The sequence below is a fragment of the Rhipicephalus microplus genome, chromosome 8 (genome assembly GCF_043290135.1).
Source record: "Rhipicephalus microplus isolate Deutch F79 chromosome 8, USDA_Rmic, whole genome shotgun sequence".
NCBI classification, from domain to species: domain Eukaryota; kingdom Metazoa; phylum Arthropoda; class Arachnida; order Ixodida; family Ixodidae; genus Rhipicephalus; species Rhipicephalus microplus.
This window is the reverse complement of record NC_134707.1, coordinates 80,152,915-80,173,020: the sequence shown is the minus strand read 5'-3', so window position 1 is coordinate 80,173,020 and position 20,106 is coordinate 80,152,915. Positions and strand designations below refer to the sequence as shown.

The 20,106-nt window shown below is 48.8% G+C and overlaps 1 protein-coding gene across 2 annotated transcripts in view; it reads left to right on the top strand.

The window, feature by feature from the left end:
* LOC142769191 (uncharacterized) overlaps positions 1-20,106 on the top strand; it is a 91,771-nt gene that overhangs the window by 34,383 nt on the left and 37,282 nt on the right. For both annotated transcript variants that reach the window (XM_075872195.1, XM_075872196.1), the window contains exon 5: positions 12,542-12,726. In XM_075872195.1, coding sequence (XP_075728310.1) covers positions 12,542-12,726 — 185 coding nt within the window. The remainder of the gene's footprint in view (positions 1-12,541; positions 12,727-20,106) is intronic.

The following is a 20,106-nucleotide window of genomic DNA, read 5'->3' as shown; positions in this document are numbered from 1 at the left end:
TTTTTGCACGTCCGGACTCCAATACAAGAACTTTAACGGCTGTACTGAAAAGACCGTTCAGACTCGTTAACGAGAGCTGCATTGGTATTGATATTCTGTTTGACCGTGCTTGTCAGTTTACCTTTAGTTGATTCCATCATTCCCTTTTCATTTTTTTTGTTGTGTTTTTGCAAATATTCTTCTTTATGCAAATCAATCGTTCACCTCCTTCTCTTGTCATAGAACAATGTTTCGCTGCTAGCCCTACTGGCTTTATTTACCGAACCTGTCACGGGCGTGCATGGCCCTCTACAAGTTGCTTTTACTGCAAGCGAAGGGGGCTATGAAGGTCAACATGGCAGTAACAAATAAGACACGAAACTTCCGCATCTGTCATTGGAACTGCAGGGGTATCGCCTCAAAAAAGGCAGTCCTCCTGCAATTGGTAAAATCAGAAACAGAGAAACCACACGTAATTTTACTGCAAAAAATGCTCACAATGGAACTTACCCTTACGGGTTATAAGGCCGAAACCCACAGAAACGAGCAAAGCAGAGGTGTCGCTATTCTGATTTGCAAGAAGATCCAATACATTCACCATGAGATCCACCACACAGCTTGCTATCTAGAATACCTCGTGATCAAGATTATACCTAACGACCACGTAGGGAACAAGCAAAGCATCTTTCTCACTAATTTGTACAGCAGCCCTAAGGACACAAGGCAAGAGTTCAGAAGCATGCTTGGCAAGATCGCGAGCATCGAAAAAGATAGTCTCTCAATTGTAGGTGGCGATTTTAATGCCCCACACCAGGCAAGAAGCTACGCCTATTCCTCTAGCAAAGGTGAGCGTCTTCATATGACCGTGTCCGATTTTGATCTCACTCTCATCACACAGCCGGATACTCCAACTAGGTGTGGTACTTCCACATGCCGCGACACTACACCGGACCCGACTTTCGTCTGGGGCATTGAGAAATGCAGCTGGTGTAACTCTGGCATAGACCTAGGCAGCGATCACTGCCTTTTCCGAATTGACACAGAACTCCCAGGAAAGAGGCAAAGGGAGTACAAACTAATTGATCGGGACAAATTTTGCAAAATACGGACGCAGTCATCAAACGCATCCGGAGAAACCACAGAGCACACGATAGCAAGCTGGACTGAACAGCTCAAAGCCGACATTGCAGCCTCGGAACGAACAATTACCACGGACGTTAGGGTATAGAATGGACAGCCGGCTAGCGAACCTTCTCGAAGCAGAGCACTTCATACTAGCCAGGTGGAAGGGTCAACGACTCAATTGAAGACTGCAAAAGAAGCTTGCCGAACTCAACAAAACTATTGAAGAATACTGCATGGTTCCTTCCCAACAGTAGCGGGACGAAGTTTGCTACTCCCTCAACGGTCAAACTTGATAAGGGAGTGGATGGAGGCTCACAAAACACCTCCTAGACGAAAAAGGCACCAAGTCCAAATCTGTACAATGCATCAGGCTCAGCAAGTTAGTACACTGCGCAATGCAACATAGTCTTGCCGAAGAACTTGTTGACGGCCTAGTTAAACGTTACCTACCGCTTCAATTGTGACAACCCAGTATCTCACCGTGGAAGATTTATCACGGTGCCCCAAAATCTGAGCTCGACGTGGACTGCACTTAGAGTGAAGTTTGCTATGCAATTCACGAACTCGACAGCAACTCTGCAGCCAGCCCCGATGGTGTCACGAATCGGGCTCTCCGAAATTTAGATAGCAATTCGGTCACCTTCTTAACTGAACAAATCAACGAAGCCTGTTAAACCGCCCGTTTGCCTGTGAAATGGAAGCATGCTAATACGGTCTTCATCCCAAAACCTGGAAAACGTCTGGGGTTATCAAACCAGAGGCCGATCTCACTAACGTCCTGCATAGGAAAGCTAGCCGAACATGTAATTCTGAACTGACTGACAGAGTACGTCAAAAAAAAGGAATACTTCCCCTACACAACAATTGGATATAGGCTGGGCTTATCAACGCAAGACGCCATGCTGAGAATGAAGAAAAGTCTACTGGATCGCCCTACACAAGATACCAAGGTGTTGCTGGGTCTCGACGTAGAGCAAGCTTTTGATAACATCCGACATCAACCATTGTGACCATTATATCTGAACACAATTTTGGCACACGTTTCTATCAATACGTCAGTGCTTTTCTGAAGGATCGAACGGCCTCTCTAAGGATAGCGAGCAAGTCTCTGAAAGCTTCGAGCTGGGCGATAAGGGAACACCGCAAGGCTCGTTACTTTTGCCATTCTTATTCAATCTGGCTACGGCAAAGATCTCTTGTGCACTGGGAGAAATAGCAGATGTGGAGCATACCATCTACACAGACGATATCATCATTTGGAGCACCGGTGGCAGCGATACTTGAGTACGCCCGCATGCAAGACGCAATCTCAATCACCGAAGCACATCTCACCTCAATGGGACTTCGCTGCTCTTCCAGAAAATCTGAGCTGCTTATCTACCATCCTCCCAGGCGAGGGCGCCCATCAAAAGACTGGCGCAGACCCGTCTATCTAAGCATAGAGTTACGTAATTCGGACGGCACCCGCAAACCTACAGTCGACAAAATTAGCATCCTTGGACTCACCATCCAAAGTAATGGTACTAACTTGGTCATGCTGGACAACATCGCATTCAAGATTGGGAACGCGCTTCGAATGTTTCGGGGCATTATGAATCGGCTCAGAGAACTGGGCGAGGATAACACCATCAGAATGGTACACGCTTTTGTTCTCTGTCACATTACATACGTGGCTGCGACGCTGAACCGGAAAAAAAGTAGAATGACAGAAGCTCGAAGTACACATACGATGGGCTTTTAAGACAGCGTTGGGGTACCCGGGTAATACCTCCACTGCTCTTTTTTTACTGCTGGGAGTTCATAATCCCTTTGCCGAAGGCCCAGCACACGACACAGATCGCACGCCTATCCAGCATCAAAGTGGGCAGAGATATCCTTGTCATGCTCGGTTTGCACACCTTAGCGGAAAGGGACAATGTTCAGAAGTTTATGCTAAAATCAATTACAGTGCTCCCCTTCCCAAGAAACGTACACCCGGTCCACAATCATGGAAGAAGACTCGCCCACGCCAGAACCTTCGCGGCAAGATTTCCCGACCAGGCAGTTTTGTGGATGCATACTGGGAAAGCACGCCTACTTGGTCGTAGTAATTAACAGATATGGACAAACACGCAGCTCACTCACTCTTTACACCAAGAGGCCGGATGTAGCCGAACATGCAGCGATAGCTCTAGTAGCAGACTCGAGCTTCACAACAATATAAAGTGATTCTAGAGCAGCAACTAGAGCAGCAACTAGAGCAGCAACTAGAGCAGCAACTGATTCTAGAGCAGCAACTTTTGCTTTCGCAAAAGGCAGATAGACAAGACGGCACTGCGATTATTAGATGGACATAACATCACCGAACACTTCATCGTATGGATCCCGGCACACATAGGCAGCTTAGGGGGCAACCTGCGGAATCTCAACGAGACGGCACACGAGGTGGCGCGAGGGCTCATCGACCGCGTCACTCCGGTTTCCCCATATACACTGCACATAGAGTACGGGGGATTAGTTATACACTTTCAATAAAATTACGAAGCATTTTTATCAAGACCGGCGAGAGTTCCCCCTCCCGTATAAGAAATTAACGCGCAGCCAGTCGGTCATGTTACGCTTGCTCTAGACTAACTCGTACACCAGCCCCTGGCGCAGGAAGCGTATTGACCCAAACTACGATGGACAACATGTGTTTGAACAATGTTGTGAACGTGTAGATTTGAACAATATGCTCTGTGGCTGTGCATCAAGTGACACTTTTGCCAAGAACAAGGAACAGTGGGCCAAGGTGCTAAAAATTGTTTCACTGGCAGACCAACTTCAGGCTGTCCAGGAGGCCCGTGAGGCGGCAGAGAGCTTCGGGCTTTCTGTCCCGATGTGGGAGATGCCCTGTACCCCTGGCGTCTAGCCGAGTGTCCTTCAGGACACCTTTTTGGGTGATAAAGTTTCACCACCACCTCCATGCGCCTTAAATAAAATTAGAATAAGCTTCGCACTTTGAAGTTCACCTTCAAGCAATTACTTCATGCCGTGGTCAAAGCAGCTACGTACCTGTCAATTCATCGTCAACTGTGGGTCGTGGCTCTGCTGTTACACTCAAGTCGAGATCGTTAAGGTGTACTGCCTGTAAACAAACTGAGAATTTCACGCATCCAGTGTGTCTGGGGTGTCGCACGAACCTTTTTCTGTGTATATTTTCAGTGATTGAAAACCAAAATTTGTGAACTAAGCGACTTTCAATACATTGAAAACATAGCAGACCAATCAGATATTTAACATCTGTTCTAAGTACTCAAACATTTGAATTTTCACAGTTTGAATTATTGAGAGCACGCTGCAGTTTCTTGAAGGTGGAATATTCTTAGTCTATGTACCATATTCACTCGCATAATCCTCACACTTTTTTTCGTGGAAAATCGATGAAATTTGGGGGATGCAAGAATCACGCAAGGAAAATTTTTTGCGAAGACGTGTGGAGCAGGAGGGTGGAAAGAAACAAAACGAAGTGGTCGAAATCTGGATTCTCGTGCTAACGACTAACTACAAGACTTGAGAAGTACTTACCTTAACAACAAACCCACAGGTTCAACACAAGGCAAGATTTATTTGAGACACAAAAGCTGCAAGCAGATAGTTCTTTTAGAATACCGTATGCAGAGCTTGCGGGTGTAGTGCTCATGTTCGTCACTCAACAGGAGCCCGCATGAGGTTAGTGTATGACGTCAACCTTGGGCTAATGGTCATCTAACACAGAATCATTCGCAGTTACCTTCTGATGAAAAAAATTTTTACCATCTATCCCAGTTTAAGGCTCATGGAAGTCCCTGCGCTCTTCAGTAGCTTTGAGCTGCCCCGTGCTGCCGTCGTCACTAGCAAACACAAAACTCGTCATTTCTCAAGTGCCTACTGGCGGCCCTGTTGCTGTTGTTTAGTGCATGATCAATTGCTTTCAACTTGAAACCAGCCGTATAGCTTTCTTATCACCCCGTAGACTAACCACTGAATGGACACAACGTACAGCGTCATACACTAACATGCCAGTGAGTGAGTATGAACTTTATTAAGGTCCTGAGAGGAAAGAAAGCGGTGCCGAAAGCCCCGCCATCAATCCGGCGGCTCCACCCAGGTCGGGACCGGTAGACAGAGTCTCTCGGCGACGGCCCGGGCCCTCTGGACAGCCTTGAGCTGGGCGATGAGCTCTGTGCTTCGAAGGGCGGAGTCCCAGGAGGACTGGTCAGAAAATTCTGTACCCACGTTGGCAGGGCACAACCAGAGCATGTGGTCGAAATTGTTATACTCGTTTCCACAGTGTGGACATGCAGTGGAAAAGTCCGGATTAATCCTGCTTAGTGTCGTTGGTGTGATGTATGTACGTGTCTGCAATTGTCTGTAAGTGATTGCTTGTGCTCTGTTCAGATCTCTGTGAGGAGGAGGAAAAGTTCGACGTTCTAATCTATGATGTGAGGTGAGTTCGTGATATGATACAAGTGGGTCTTTGTAATCGAGGTTCCTGCAGGCTGCATTTAAGCGAGGGGGCGAACCACTGACGCGGAAAGTGAGCTCTCGCGCCAGTGTGTGTGCCCGCTCGTTTGGGTTGCCAGCAAAGCCGGAAATGTTTCCCATGTGGGCTGGGAACCATGCGATGTGTGTAGACCGAAAGTTTTCCTCCTTCGTCTCGTGGTTGAAAAGCCTGTTAACGACCGCAGCTGCCTTCGAAGAGACTAGGGCCGCCGAAAAAGTTCTTATAGCTGTTCTAGAGTCCGAGTAAATGACAGAGGCTTCAGTGCAGCTTCGAAGGGCTAGCGCAATGGCCATTTCCTCTGCTTCGTGGGTGAAGTTGGTAACTACCGTGGCTGCGTTGACGAGCGAGCCGTGGGCGTCCACCACAGAGACTGCATAGGCACCTCGATTCCAATATTTTGCGGCATCAACGAAGAGGACCTGCGTATCGTTGCACATGATCTTGGCGAGTATTGCCTTGGCTCTCGCTTTTCTTCGTCCTTCATTGTGGGTTGGGTGTATGTTTCTGGGAATCGGGTCAACTGTTATCGCTTTCATGGCTTGTGTGCAAAGTTGGGACTTTTCTGGCGGCATGAAGAAAGGCTGAAGACCGGCTTCAAACAATATCTCGTTGCCCGCCTTTGAGAGTGAGAGCCGACTAATCTGTGCATGCCGCTGTGCCTCAAAGAGTTCGGTAGCTGTATTATGCAGGCCCAATTGTAAGAGTCGTTCCGTACTAGTGTTGCGAGGGTGGCTCAGGACCCTTTTCAATCCTGTTCGAATTAATGTATCAATTTTGTTGAGCTCTGTCTTCTTCCAGTTGAGGAAGGGGGCGGCGTAAGTCACGTGGCTGATGAGAAAGGCGTGAAATGCTTTCATGAGGTTGTCCTCTTTCAGACCAGCCCTTCTACTGTTGACCCTTGATAATACCCTGGTGAAGTTGAAGACACTTTTCTCTATACGTTTGAGGGCCTCCGCGTTGTCACCGCTGTAAGCACCAACTACCATGCCCAGGACCTTGATTGTGTTACATATTGGGATACTACCTCCGTCCTTGGTGTGTAGGTGAACGGGGAGGGAGCTAAGGAGCTGTCCCTTTCTGGGGCCGTGTTTACACAGAAGGAGCTCTGATTTGCTCGTAGATAGCTTCAGCCCCGTATTTTGTAGGAAAGCTTGTGTGGTGTCTAGGGCATGTTGTAGGTTCTGCTCCAGGGAGCCTAGTGGGCCACTTGTGGACCAGATGGTAATGTCATCTGCGTAAATCACGTGTCCTACCCCATGAACTTTCGAGAGTCGGTTCGCCAGATCGTGCATTGCGATGTTGAAAAGAAGTGGCGAAAGCACTGACCCTTGGGGGGTGCCGACGTTTCCCAGCTTGTGCTTACGGCTTCTGATTTGTCCGATGTTTATGGTAGCCGTACGGTCCGCCAAAAACGATCTGACATAGTTGTGAAATTTTTCTCCGAGATGTAAACTGGAGATTTCGTTGAGGATATGTTCGTGCCTGACCGTATCGAAGGCCTTCGTTATGTCGAGCGCCAGGATGCCCTTTACGTCCCGTGATTTATTGTCTATCACAGCACTCCTGATAAGGAGCATGGCATCTTGTGTTGATAGTGATTTTCGGAATCCTATGAGATTGTGGCGAAAAAGGCTGTTTGCTTCGATGTGCTCTGCAATTCTATTGTGAATGACATGTTCGGCGACCTTTCCGAGGCACGAAGTAAGGGATATTGGTCTCAAGTTCTCGGCATGGAGCGGTTTTCCGGGTTTGGGGATGAGAATTATATTGGCAGTTCGCCATTCATCCGGTACGCGGCCCGCCGTCCATACCTCGTTTATTTTCTTTGTAATGATTTGTATGGCTTGGTTATCTAAGTTTCTGAGAAGTTTGTTAGTTAATCCGTCTGGACCAGGGGCCGAGCGGCCGTTAAGGCCATGAAGGGCGTGCACAATCTCTGAGTCCTCGAATGGACGATCCAGTGAGCGTTGAGGTGTCCCCTTGTACTCGCATGCCGGGTCGTCCCAGGGGACTGATTTGCTTTCTGTCGGCAGGTATATGTCTGCCAGGGTGTTAGCAAAGTCCTGAGGACTAGTGCCTTCAATCGTGTGCAGGTGGACGAGTCTGTCGAGCATTATTCGAGCATTGCTCTTGGTCGGTTTGTTGCTGTCGGCGAATAGGTTTTTGAGGAGGCTCCACTTGCTTCCCCGTCTCATTTTACCATCCGCCTCATTACAAACCTCATCCCATTGTTGCGCACTCAGCTCTCTGGAATGTTCTTCGATTTTTTTGTTTATTTCCCTTAGTTTAGATCGCAGCCTCCTGTTTAGCTTCTGCTTTTCCCATCGTCGTCTTAGCGCATTCTTCGCCTCCAGGAGGTGTGCGAGTCTGGAGTCCATGACTGGAACCTCCAGGTCCAAGGTTATTTCTTTAGTGGCTTTTGCCACCGTACTTTTCAGATTTTCCAGAAGCTCTTCAAAGGTTTCCCCTTGGCTGTCCTCGCTACCCCTTATTCTTCGGAAAAGGTCCCAGTCGACGTATCTGTACGTCTTAGGTGGAGCGGGTGTGATACGGACGTTGATTTCTAAGATGAAATGGTCGCTGCCAAGGTCCTCTTGCAGATTGTCCCATGACCCTTCCGCGTTTCCGAGGAACGTCAGGTCGGGGGTGGTGTCTCGCTGAACAGAATTGCCTCTGCGTGTCGGAAACCTTGAGTCCGTGATTAACTTCAAGTTGAGGTTGTTTGCACACTCCGCAAGGTTAAGACCTTTCCTGTCATTGGTACTGTAGCCCCAAACGTTGTTGTGCGCATTGAAGTCGCCGGCAACGATCAACGGCCGGTCCTTGGCTTGCGACACCGCCGATGACAGGAGTTTGGTAAAGTTCCTGAGTCGGTCGGTCGGAGAACTGTATACGTTCAGTATGTAAAGGTGAGCTTTAAGAGTTCGACTCGGAATGATTTCTGTTATCATGGATTCCAGGCCTTTCTTGTATGTCGGGGTGTCCCTTTCCATAAAGCTGATGTCCTTACGGATGAGGGTGGCAATGCCCCTGGCTTGTTTGAAGTCGGGGTCCAGGGTTGGCCTGGAAACCCTGTACCCCGAAAAGGACATGTTTTGAATGTACTTTTCCGCCCCGCACTCCTGTAAAATGATGACATGTGGTTTTTCTTTACATGATCGTACTAATTGCGTTAGGTTAGCTTTCTTTTTGTTGAATGAATTACAGTTCCATTGCCAGATCTTGAAAAATTGTGGTGTGCTATCCATGGTGCTGACTTGGCATGACCCCCTGTGTGTTCGCTTCACCTATTGGACCTGGTGGCTGAGGGGATGTCGGCAGCGCAGGTTGGGGTCCCTGGGAAGACATGGACCCCGGGTCCGGCGTGGGAATTCTTCTCGTGGCTCTGGGTTGAGCAATTGGTCTTTCCAGACGATCGAGTCTACCGCAAATTTGTATGAGTGCCTCTTTAATGTCGGCAATTGCTGATTGGAATTTACTGAACTTATATACTCTTCGTCTTGCGGTGCTTTTTGGCTTTGTTGTCACTAGCTAAGGCGTTAGAAGGAGCTTCGCTGACGTCGGACATAAAGTCGTCTACGTCTGATGTGTCGTCATCTGTCTCGGTGTTTACGGCTCTGCGTTTATTTGGGCTACATGATGCGACCACAGATCCTGATGGTTGAGGGATGGGTGGCGGTGTGTCTTTTAGGATACGTCCTTCTAGCCTGGCGAGAGTTGCCTTCAGTTCAGCTAGTTCCTGTTTGAGTGCTTTGTTTTCCCGTTCTAATGTGTGTATTCGTGGATCTGCCACATGCTCTGGCTGTACCTTACCTTGCTTTGAAGTTGTCGGTGTTGTCGGTGCAGAGCCGCTGTCGCGAACCATGTCGGCCCAGGTCATTTTCTTGCCAGGACATCTCGACCAGGATCGGCCCCTGGAGCAAGAGCGCCCGCTGGATTGAGAGTGCGCTGTGGAACGGGAGCGCCGTCTGGAACGGGTGCGCCGTCTGGAACGGGAGCGTCCTCTGGAACGGGAGCGTCCTCTGGAACGGGAACGCCCTCTGGAGCTGGAGCGCCGCTTGGGAGTGGAACCATCTGCCATCTCCGGTTGCATGTCCGCGAGGTCGTTAACCTCGTCAGCGTTGGCTTCTTTCTCGGAGCGGTGGCGTCTTTGTCTTCGGCGTCGTCGCACGACATATGGGATGTGGTATCTTTTGCTGCAGCAACGGTCACCTGTTGGGTGATCACCTTCACAGAGCTTGCATTTCGGAGTGCAACGGTGGGCTTCTGCAGCATCGTTTGAGAGTGCGTCTCCGCAGTTGTGGCATTTACTTTTCTCTGCCTTGCTCTGGTGACATACGTCGGCCCGGTGCCCGACTCGGCCGCAGGCGTGACAAACATCGACTTGGCGTTTGTAAAGGGAACACGGCACTAAGGCCGTTCCGCACATGACGTTTTTGGGAACTCGAAGCCCATCAAAGAGTATCACAACAACGTGCGTGTTTTTGATTCTCTTGACTTCAATGGCGGTCGGGTTTCGTTGGTTGACAATCATGCCTCTGAGGGTGTGCTCTTCTATCGAGGGGTCAACATTCCTGATGACGCCTTTACAAGTGTTTTCCGGGGCGGCTAAGTAGGCAGAAACATCAAATGCGCCGACTTTCGTGTGAAGTTTCTGAATTCCAGCGTATGCGACTGCGTTGGATCTGACCGGAGTCGAAATAACAAGAATATTCTGTACCTTGTTGGGGCAGACTGTATCTTCCGATGCTTCTTGGTCAGTGAGCCCAGCTGCCATAGTCAGAGCTCTCGACAGCAGTACCATGTCCGTCTTCGAAACGTCAAGCCCTCCGCGGGGCCGTACAATGACCTTTATCTGGTCTCTCGGCAGCCGAGGGAGTCGCGAAGCGGCTACAACCTTCTGCACTGTTGAGAGGGAGCGAGCGTTGAAACCATGCTTCTTTGCTGTGTTTGCCGTAGACTTTGCAGCGGTAGCAGACGCTGCGTTCCTTGCCGGATCTCGTTTCCGCCGGGCGCCAAGGGCGGTGGTCCACCCCGCTCCGTCGAAATCTTCCGGAGTGATATCCATGCCTTCAACTGTCACCATCTCGGGCATCCTCGCTGCCTAGTCAGGTGCGGCAGGGGCCTGACGAGGCCCGGCGCTGCCTCGAAGTGAACCCTAGCTCCGTGCTCGTAGCCGAGTGGTTAGTCCTAGAGACGCGTCCCTCGCTTCGCACACTTGAAGTTCAAAAACTCGCCGAAAAGTTCACTCACCCCAACGAGAACGGTGTCGTGAGATAGCTTGCACAAAACTGGTTTAGGAAAGTCCAATGGATCGGTGGAGAACACAAGAAAGATGTCCGAAAACATTTAAAGAAGCGGGAGCAGACGCGGCCACGTCTGCACTCCCGGACGCCACCTAACGGACCCCCACTAACATGCCACAATGTACACTTGCCACTTTGGCTTTGCTTGCACTGGATCGGAGCTTTGTGCATTGATAGTATGCATAATATTTAAGAGATAGTGCCAGGCTGTTGTTCACTATCATCATCAGTGGTTGGAAGGAGCAGGCGGCATTCCGTCTGCAATTTGTATGGGTGCGAAAACGCTCTTGGAAAAAAATTCACTTTTTTGTTGAGCAGTGTGCGAGAATTATGCGAGTGCTAGGATTATATGGGTGAATACGGTAGTTCTCTGTACATTTTTTCTTATGATGCATTGTTGATCTTGTGGGATGTGGCCTAGAAGGAACGTAGCATCCGACATGAAAAATAACGTTCGTTTATTAATGTGGAAGTAGCAGCAGCAGGGCAAGCATACCTATGCTGAGTTTGAATGGTTAGATAAAGAAGACTGAGTCTTCCTGCGAGCCCAGTTTTGTAGGCGCCATCGGTGATTGATGCCTCGGATTATTACCGGCACGGTGGCTTATCGGGATGTGGTGCGTACTGTGCCACCGTGTCACGCCGAGCGAAAAGATAGCGAGGTGGAGGCTGTGTTGAGAGCTGTGCAGATTGTGTTGCCACATCACTCCCCTGCGGAGTGGAAAGCCCTCGGGGCTTGAAGAAGTCTGGGAGGGGTACCAGACGCCCAGAGCGTGTCGTGAAAAGAGCGGGCTGCGTTGTAGCAGCCGTGGAAGAACATCAGTTGAAAGAGTGGCCAGGGGGTGCCGATCTTTTTTCGGGGGGGGGGTTGAGGCTGCGAGTGGCACCGAAGGTGGAGAGCCATCCTGCGTGAAAAGCGTGAACTGGTGCGCATGAGACATGGAGATGCAACCATCAGAAGGTTGCGTTTTGGGATCACGTTCGGGCCACCAGATGTGGGATGTGGCCTAGAAGAAACGTAGCATCCCGACATGAAATATGACGATCGTTTATTAACATGAAAGTAGCAGCAGCAGGGCAAGCATGCCGATACTGAGCTCGAACGATTAGATAAATAAGAATGTATCTTCCTGCGAGCTTGGAGTCCAGTTCTGTAGGCGCGGTCGGTGACGTATGCCTCGGATGATTATCGGCGCTGTGGCTTATCGGAATGTGGTGTGCATTGTGCAGCCGTGTCACGCCAAGCGAAAAGATAGCGAGGTGGAGGCTGCGGTCAGAGCTGTGCAGATTGTGTTGCCACAATCTTATTTCTTTTCGCTTTTGCATGTTCGCAGGACCTCAGCATTGTAATGTCGTGGCAATGGCGTGGTTGTTTTGAAACAGTGTTCTTTCTATGTTTTCATTCTGTAAAGATCTCGGTTGTAAGCACTAAAGTTATTTTTTTTGTACTGGTTGCTTGTGCTCGATCTTGCAGTATAATTTGTGAAGTAGATTAATTTGCAACTTAACGTTACTGCATCTTGACACTGGTTTCTTTCATGGCCTTTATTTGCGATTCAGCACTCTTTTAGACGACGACTGTGACGTTTAAGTCGACTGCAGCAGTGCTCTCTTTTTTCTGTTTCAGCAACAGTTGCCACGTTGGTTGAAGTGGTGAAGAAGCTTGAGCGGCGGCTGTCTGAGCCAAAGAGGGGACACGAGGATAACTCGTCTTCTGAGAAAAGTCCGCAGGAAAGCGTAAGGAGAAGTGGCAGGAATGGCAGAAAGAACCAACAATGCGACCAACAATGCGATGCCACTACAGACGGCTCGGTAAGCAAGCGTATGACCAAGTACTCGTCTTTTGTGTCATTTGCTTTATCTGTTGTGCCATTTACGATTCTTTCGCGACGAAACTCTCATTTAGTTGATCTTGTTCATCACACATTATGGGAGTCAGATCTGGTAATGTTGATGTAACGTACGTAAACAGAGCTCGCTGCTCGCGCTCTTTATGATGTCTGTGGTGAAGGCGGCACACTGCTTCAAACCTTCTTTGCACTCCATGACAAATACTGATGAAACTCGCTGAGCTTTGTATAGTCGATCCCCGATATATCTAACTCGAAGGGGATCAAGAAATAGTTCGATGTAATAATTATTCCAAATACAAAATATGTGTTTTTAAGGCCTAAATTACAGCACTTCGGACCTCAAAAGTCGCTACAAGCGCTAACATAATGATTCGCTCACAGTATAATGAAGAACAAGGTGTGAACGGCCAGTTACCGCACTTCATTTTGCACGAAAATAGTCTGTAAACTTGTCTTGCTTTTTGCACACTGTCAAGTTCTAGTCATCTTCAATATCACTTGAAGCTTTTCAAATAAGTGAATCCAGCTCCCTTGACTGCGACAACATTGATTGATGCAGAACGCCGATGCATGCTTTGTAGCGCGGCAAAAGGTTGGTTAGCGGTGGCAGCCAAGGCGTTGGCATATTCATAGGCGCACTACTATACTTTCATGGCACCAGCGACGGCAGCGATGATCTCAGCGTCGATGCATTCAGAAGTAGCTACGTCGTCACCTGTACCAATAAAGTTGCGCACTGTCCGAAATGATGCCCGGACACGCTGATAAGTCACAGAATTCACTGAGGCACCGTACGCCATTGTCAGCGGTCATGACGTATCGGAGGTCGCCACCTGGCTTGCAAGAAGGTTAGCGATGCTTTACATGACGTCGCTCCAAGTGCCAGTCATAATTTTTATCGCTACAAGCAGGTCATCGTTCAGTTCAACTGTGGAATGAGGATTCATCAGGAATGAGGCGAGAAGTACACAAGTCTAGAAGGCGCAAAAGACAATGCCGAGTTCCCACCACTGACATGTTGGCTATATTGTTGTCACTTGTGGCTTTGTAGCTGGCTGCCACTGCTTCAATGCAAAAAAGGTAGAAAAAGCGCAGCCACCGATATGTGCGTTTTGAAACCAAAAACACCAAAAATACGTCATGAGGTTGTGCATCTCGAAGGTCATGCCTTTGAGGCTCGCCATGTCATTGTGCATTGACAAACAGGGAAGGGAATGCGAACATAACAACAAGGTCGCCGAGTCACTTTGCATTCTTCTTTTGGTGTCCTCGGCTATCAGTATTTTTGAAAAACACTATGCCCGCACGTTAAGACCTGCAGATTGCGCATCAACCATACTGGTGCACTCGTAACCGCCACGCAACGAACCAGATCAGTGCGGTAGAATAACACTGCCTTTTCGTAACCTGCGCGTGCAAAGGAATCGGGACGTGGTTTTGCACGGCCGAAAATTGATCAATATTTGCTTGGGAAAATGCATTTTCTGGGCTCCGGCGGGGCGCAGTGTTCGATACAGCGATGTTTCGCTGTGCGGGAGCTCGATATACAGGAGTGCCAGTCCCATAATTTTGCATAGGAAATACATGGGTATTTTTCAACTATTCCATATAGCCAATAATTCCGTATACAGTTAAACCTCGTTATAAAAAGATGAGTTATGACAAAATAACAGATATAACGAGAAAACCGTGATTCCCCTTGAGAGTCCCCGTAGAAACCAATGCATTCAAAACCTCGTTTTAACGAGGTAAAATTTGCCTGTCATGGGATATAATGAATGAATTTTGCTAGGAAATAAAATTCTGAGCTGATGTCACGACAGTGCACAACGCGAATTTCAGATGGTGTTACGCGGCAACTGCAACAGTTCAAAGCTCCCGCCACCCATCTTCCAGCAACACGTGAAAGCTGAGGTGCGCCAAGCGCATGTCATTTCTGAAAGTGAGGGTGTTGCACGGGCATTGCACATGCGCCGCTTGGCTACCGCCGACAGCCAAGGACTCCACAACTCTGTGAACGTCTCGCCCTTTTCTTTCTTTTGTGTCTTCTTCATATTCTTTCTGTCCCCTTCTTCACGGTGCTGAGTCGTGCTTCCTAACAAGCTGCAGAGAAAAGCACCCTTTCCCCTCTAATCTTTCTCTCTCTCTGCATCCGTGAGCCCACTCGCAACTTCCCCACTTCTCCTCAGTAACCATGGCCGCGGCATGCCTGTCTGCAACCACTGCAAGTGTTGTCACTCGTCGACATTAGCCGTGTTGTCTTTGCGTGCGTGGTTTTTTAAAGACGACAGTCTTTCTTGAAGACCTTCGATGCAAAAATTTTGGTCTGTCTACCCGTTTGTCTGTTTGTCTACCTTTAACGATACCAGGTACTTCAAACGGCACCAGCTGATATTCCAAACGGCCGACCCCATTCGCAGTGCCCACCAATGTTGCTCAAGATTCAGCGTTCATACTTTTGCGATTGTCAATTAAAAAGCAATTATTGCACATATCTGCGGCACCGTAACAACATGTATATATTCTGTATGTGCGCCTTTTACTAGAAAAGGCATACATAAGTAATTCTAAGGACCGTAGCGTTTATCACGCTGCGCTGGCTTGCATGAAAAGGCAAGTGTTTCCAACGTTTTGCTAAGACAGCATGGTGGTGGCACTTACCCGTCGCCTTACTTTCTACTCCTTATCACCTTTGGAACGGGCACGCACAACTGTCTCAGAGCCGCACACTTACGTTTTCCAAGATAACTGCCAGATAGCGCTCATTCTCATGTGTGACGTGACTTGATGCGCTCGTTAACCTCCGCTGTACGCTCGAGGTACTCTAATGCAGCGCCTCCAGATTACCATTCACCGATTTTCTTGCATAGAACATCAAATAAACGATTTGTTCACTTTTTCCAGAGGCAAGACTATACTCTTTCGACGACATTTGCAGATTAACATGCAGTTACGGTGCCAACTTTTTTAGTGCTTCTGCCCTATCTTTATCGCGCTGTGCTTGTGATACCAGCAACATGAATGTGCCAGGCGGGAAGCGAAAGCTTATAACGCTGGATCAGAAGGTGGCGATGACAAAAGCCTTTGAAGCGGGAACAAAGGAAAGCAAAGTGGCAAGAGGCTTTGACGTGTCGACCAGTACACTGTCCACGCTTTTGAGCAAGCTGGGGCTCATCATCGACGCTGCTGCACGTGGCGTGAAAGGAAAGGTTAAAAGGATGAGGACTGCTGCCTTTGAAGTGGTTGAAAGGGCTGTTTTTAAGTGGTTTTCGGACACATGGGCCGTGAATCTGCTGATGAGTGATGCCATGCTACAAACAAAAGCAAGTTACTTTGCCTGGATCATGGGCTATGACAACTTTGTTGGAAGTTCGGGTTGGCTCCAACGTTTCAAGGAGTGCCATGACATCGTCGAGAAAGTGGTCTACGGCGACTCGAAATCTGTCGACAAAGCAGAGGCTACGAAGTGGGCAAAAGATAACATTGCGCGACTGCTGGAAAAATACAACGCAGAGGACATCTTTAACGCGGACGAAACCGCTCTCTTTTTCAAGATGTTGCCGCACAAGACTTTAGCCCTCAGAGGTCAGCTGTGCCATGGCAGCAAGCAAAGTAAGCTGCGGATCACTGCACTACATTGTGCCAACATGACTGGTTCTGAGAAGCTGTCAATTTTCGTAATTGGCAAAAGTACATCCCCTACATCTTTAAGAGGAAGCAGCAGCTCCCGGTCAAGTACACGGCCAATCGCAAAGCCTGGATGTCCAGGGAGATTTTTGCAAAATGGCTTTTGAAATGGCACAAGAAGGCGAACCGCAAGGTGTGCCTTGTTTAAGATAACTGCACCGTCCACCACACCGCTGCCGCGCTCCATAACATCGAGCTGTTGTTCCTCCCTGTCAACTGCACAGCAAAATCGCAGCCGCTTGACCAAGACGTGATTATGTCGCTGAAGATAGGTTATTGCAAGCACGTGATTGACAGGCATCTGCTCAACATGAGGTTGAAGCAGGACACCAATGTTGACTTGTACGTACAGCTGCTCTCGAAATGCTTCGAGCGGCGTGGATGAGTGTGATGGGGACCACGATTGCAAATTGCTTTCGACACGCTTCATTTTCCGTCGCACCAGACGCCAGTGATGAGCCATCATTAGACAAGCCCGCTGCGCCGAACGGTTTCGCCACATTGGACAGCATCATGGACCACAGGTCGTGAGCCCGGTGTCATGCCCAACAGCGAGTCGTTCCGCGACTATGTGAGTGCGGACTTGGAAGTGATGGTTACGGAACAGCTCTCCGATGATGACATTGTGGGCACTGTCAATGGTCTGTATGAGACCAGCAACGATGACTCTGTTGACCACCATGCGGGAGACCAACGTTCTGGCAATGTCGGAGGCATTAGACGCGGTGGACGCACTGCGCCGCTACTTCAGCGCTTCCGAGGGCGGAGAAGATGGCTTGAACATTGCGGCCGCAGCTGAGCTAGCCATCATTTGCATTAAAAAGATGCACCAGCATCCGATTATAGACTTATTTAGAGCCAAGTCTGTTTGAAGTGCAATAAAATAAGTGCGTGTCATTTCGTTTTTCTTTGCGGAATGTGGTTATCTTGTTACGTACCACCGTGAGGTGAGATGCTATTTTGCCCGTTATTTATTTCGGGTAAGTACTGTGCATAATATTTGCAGTAAATACTCCCTGCGGCTATAAAGAAATATTGGTTATAATGAGCGAATCGCGGCCAACCTCCAATTTCGTTATAACAAGGTTTAACTGTATTCGAATTCGATATATCCGAGATCGACTGTATATTTGTGCTGTCATTCAAATATGCAGGTATTTTAGTGATATGGTCTGTAGTTAAAGATATTTTTAAGCCTCTTTAATGCGAGTTTTAAAGGAATAGAAAATCAGTTCGAACTAGCAGGCTTTCTGTTTATTAGCAGTTTACATCGAACAATACAGTGGAACTCCGCTGCATAGCACACAATGTGTTTCTGAGTGCAACATTTTTCTTTTTTTCTTTTTGCCTCTTGTTTTTGACTTGCTCTGCCATAGCTCTGGTTGGATTCAATGCACTGAAACCTCCGCTGTTTATCGCAATTGTTATGGTTACGGCATTGTTGCGTGGGAGGCAAGCGCAGTTGGAAATCACCACAGAGGAGCGAGTAGTGCATCCCCGAAGGACAATGAACACCTCACTTTATTTCTGTGATTGTGCAGCCCATACGGCTTGGTGGCATCTCGCACATGACTTCCCTTTCTTGCTGGCAACGCAATAAAGTGCCAACCAATGGCACGCGTATGCACGCGCCTAAACGTTAAAAGCGTCTGTTTGCGCCTGTGGAGGAAAAGGGCCCGCAACCACTGGCAAGGTTACTAGAATAGCTTCAGTTGTAAAACTCTGCGGAGCTGCGTGGAACCGCCGCTTGTCCGTGCGCCTCGTGGCGCTGCAGTCGCATCGAGCTTCACCTCTCCCCTGCCGCCGGCCGCGTCGACGGGCGGCACCAGCGCAGCGTTCGTTCGCTCGCACGTGGTTTTCCGTTACTGCAGCCTTCGTCGCACACCAGCTGACGTGCTGTGTTCCCGACATCCATGCCGACGTGCTACGTTCCTGGCTGCACGAGCGGCTACCGGAACGATGCGAATGAGTCAGAACGCCACTTCTTTTCTGCTCCCAGCGACGCGACGCTTCTCTCGGTGTGGAACAAAGCGATTCCGCGTGCCGACCAGGCACTTGCGGAAAAATCAAAGGTGTGTGATCTGCATTTTTATGACCAAGACATACAAAAGTGTTATGTGCACACTATCAATGGAGAAACAGTCAAGGTGCCACGGGGCAAGTGGACGCTAGTAGAGGGTGCGGTGCGGAAAGTTTTCCCTAATCTTCCCTCGTACCTGTCGAAGCCGGCGGACAAAAGATGGAAAAGAAGGGAACGTAGTACAGGCCAAACAGTTAGCCCTTCGGTTTCGCCTTCTGATGGAGTTCAGGGTGAAGATGCGCAAGAAACTCAGACCGCTTGGAGTGCAGATTTTGAGGAAGTTACTTTGAGTGACCTGGAAAGCGTTCAGCTGCCGTCTTTGTGGCGAATGCTTACTCTCGAGGACAGGGATGGAAAGTATATGGTGTGTTTCACGCTTACAGCCCAACGAAGGGTCCCCCAAATTGAAAAATGTGTTGTAGTGGGGACTGACAACATAGCCACCGCAAGTGCTCTTGGCCGCATGGTGACGGCGTTGAAGAACGTTAGCATCTGCACATTAGGTGACCTAGCCAATCTCGTAGACCGAGTTGACAAGCTCAATGTCTGTCACGGGGTGGAAAGAGTGAAAGCTGTGAGCTATACACGCAAGTGCAAGGTGCTTTCTTCTGAAGCGAGGTGCAAGCCGTGCCACAAGAGAATGAAAGAGCAGCAAGTTCAAATGCTCTAGAAGCAAAAAAGAGCGTCGCAAATACAGAAAAAGGTAAAAAACCTTCACAAGAAAGCAATAAGAGCAGCATTTGCAAGAGTTTCATTCATGGCTGAAGTGGCTGACCTAAGGAAGCAGCTGCAAAACCAAAAATCTGTGGCCATCGAGGAGGCACTGAGCTCACTGCCACCCATTTAAAGGCTTGCATTTCAGACGTCACTACAACAGGTGAAGGCAAAGAGCCCACGAGGTGTCCGCTACACTAGAGTGTGGGTAATGAACTGCCTTTTACTTCGCATTGCAAGCCCGAGAGCGTACAACCAACCTTCTGTGAAATACAAAGCTGCTTCCCCTTCCAACGACCAGCCGCCTAAATCAAATTCTGTCTGGGGTGCCTTGCGCGTATGGTTTTAATGAAGTTGCTCTGGAGTAGATTCAGGCTTTTTTCAAAGACGTAAAGTACATGGAACCGTAGCCATATAATCTCCGCTTTAAAAATCGGGACGGAGATATTTTCCCATTACTTCTCAGGAGTGAATTAGCCACCATTTGATAGTGGCGGAAACAGGCGAACGGCCGCACATCTTTCACAGGCACGCGATACCAGCCTGTAAAGAATGAAGTGTGAATTGGCCAGAGTGTAAACACTTTTCGGGCGCCTCTGGCACTTTCACAAACTTTATGCGGGCATCATCGAATCGCCTTTAAAAGTACCCGTGTATCTAACTGCTACATTCCTGAAACAGCGGCGGAGACCCAGTTTTGAAGTGAAATACGCGAGGAAATATACCAAGCCGCTGTAGGTAAATACCGGTTTCGCCTGGTATCACAAATTCTTTAATGCAGAACGCCAGAAGACGTGAAAAATACGCGTGAAACAGCCACAAACACTCCGTCCGCGAGAGATTTAGGCCGCAGCCGGC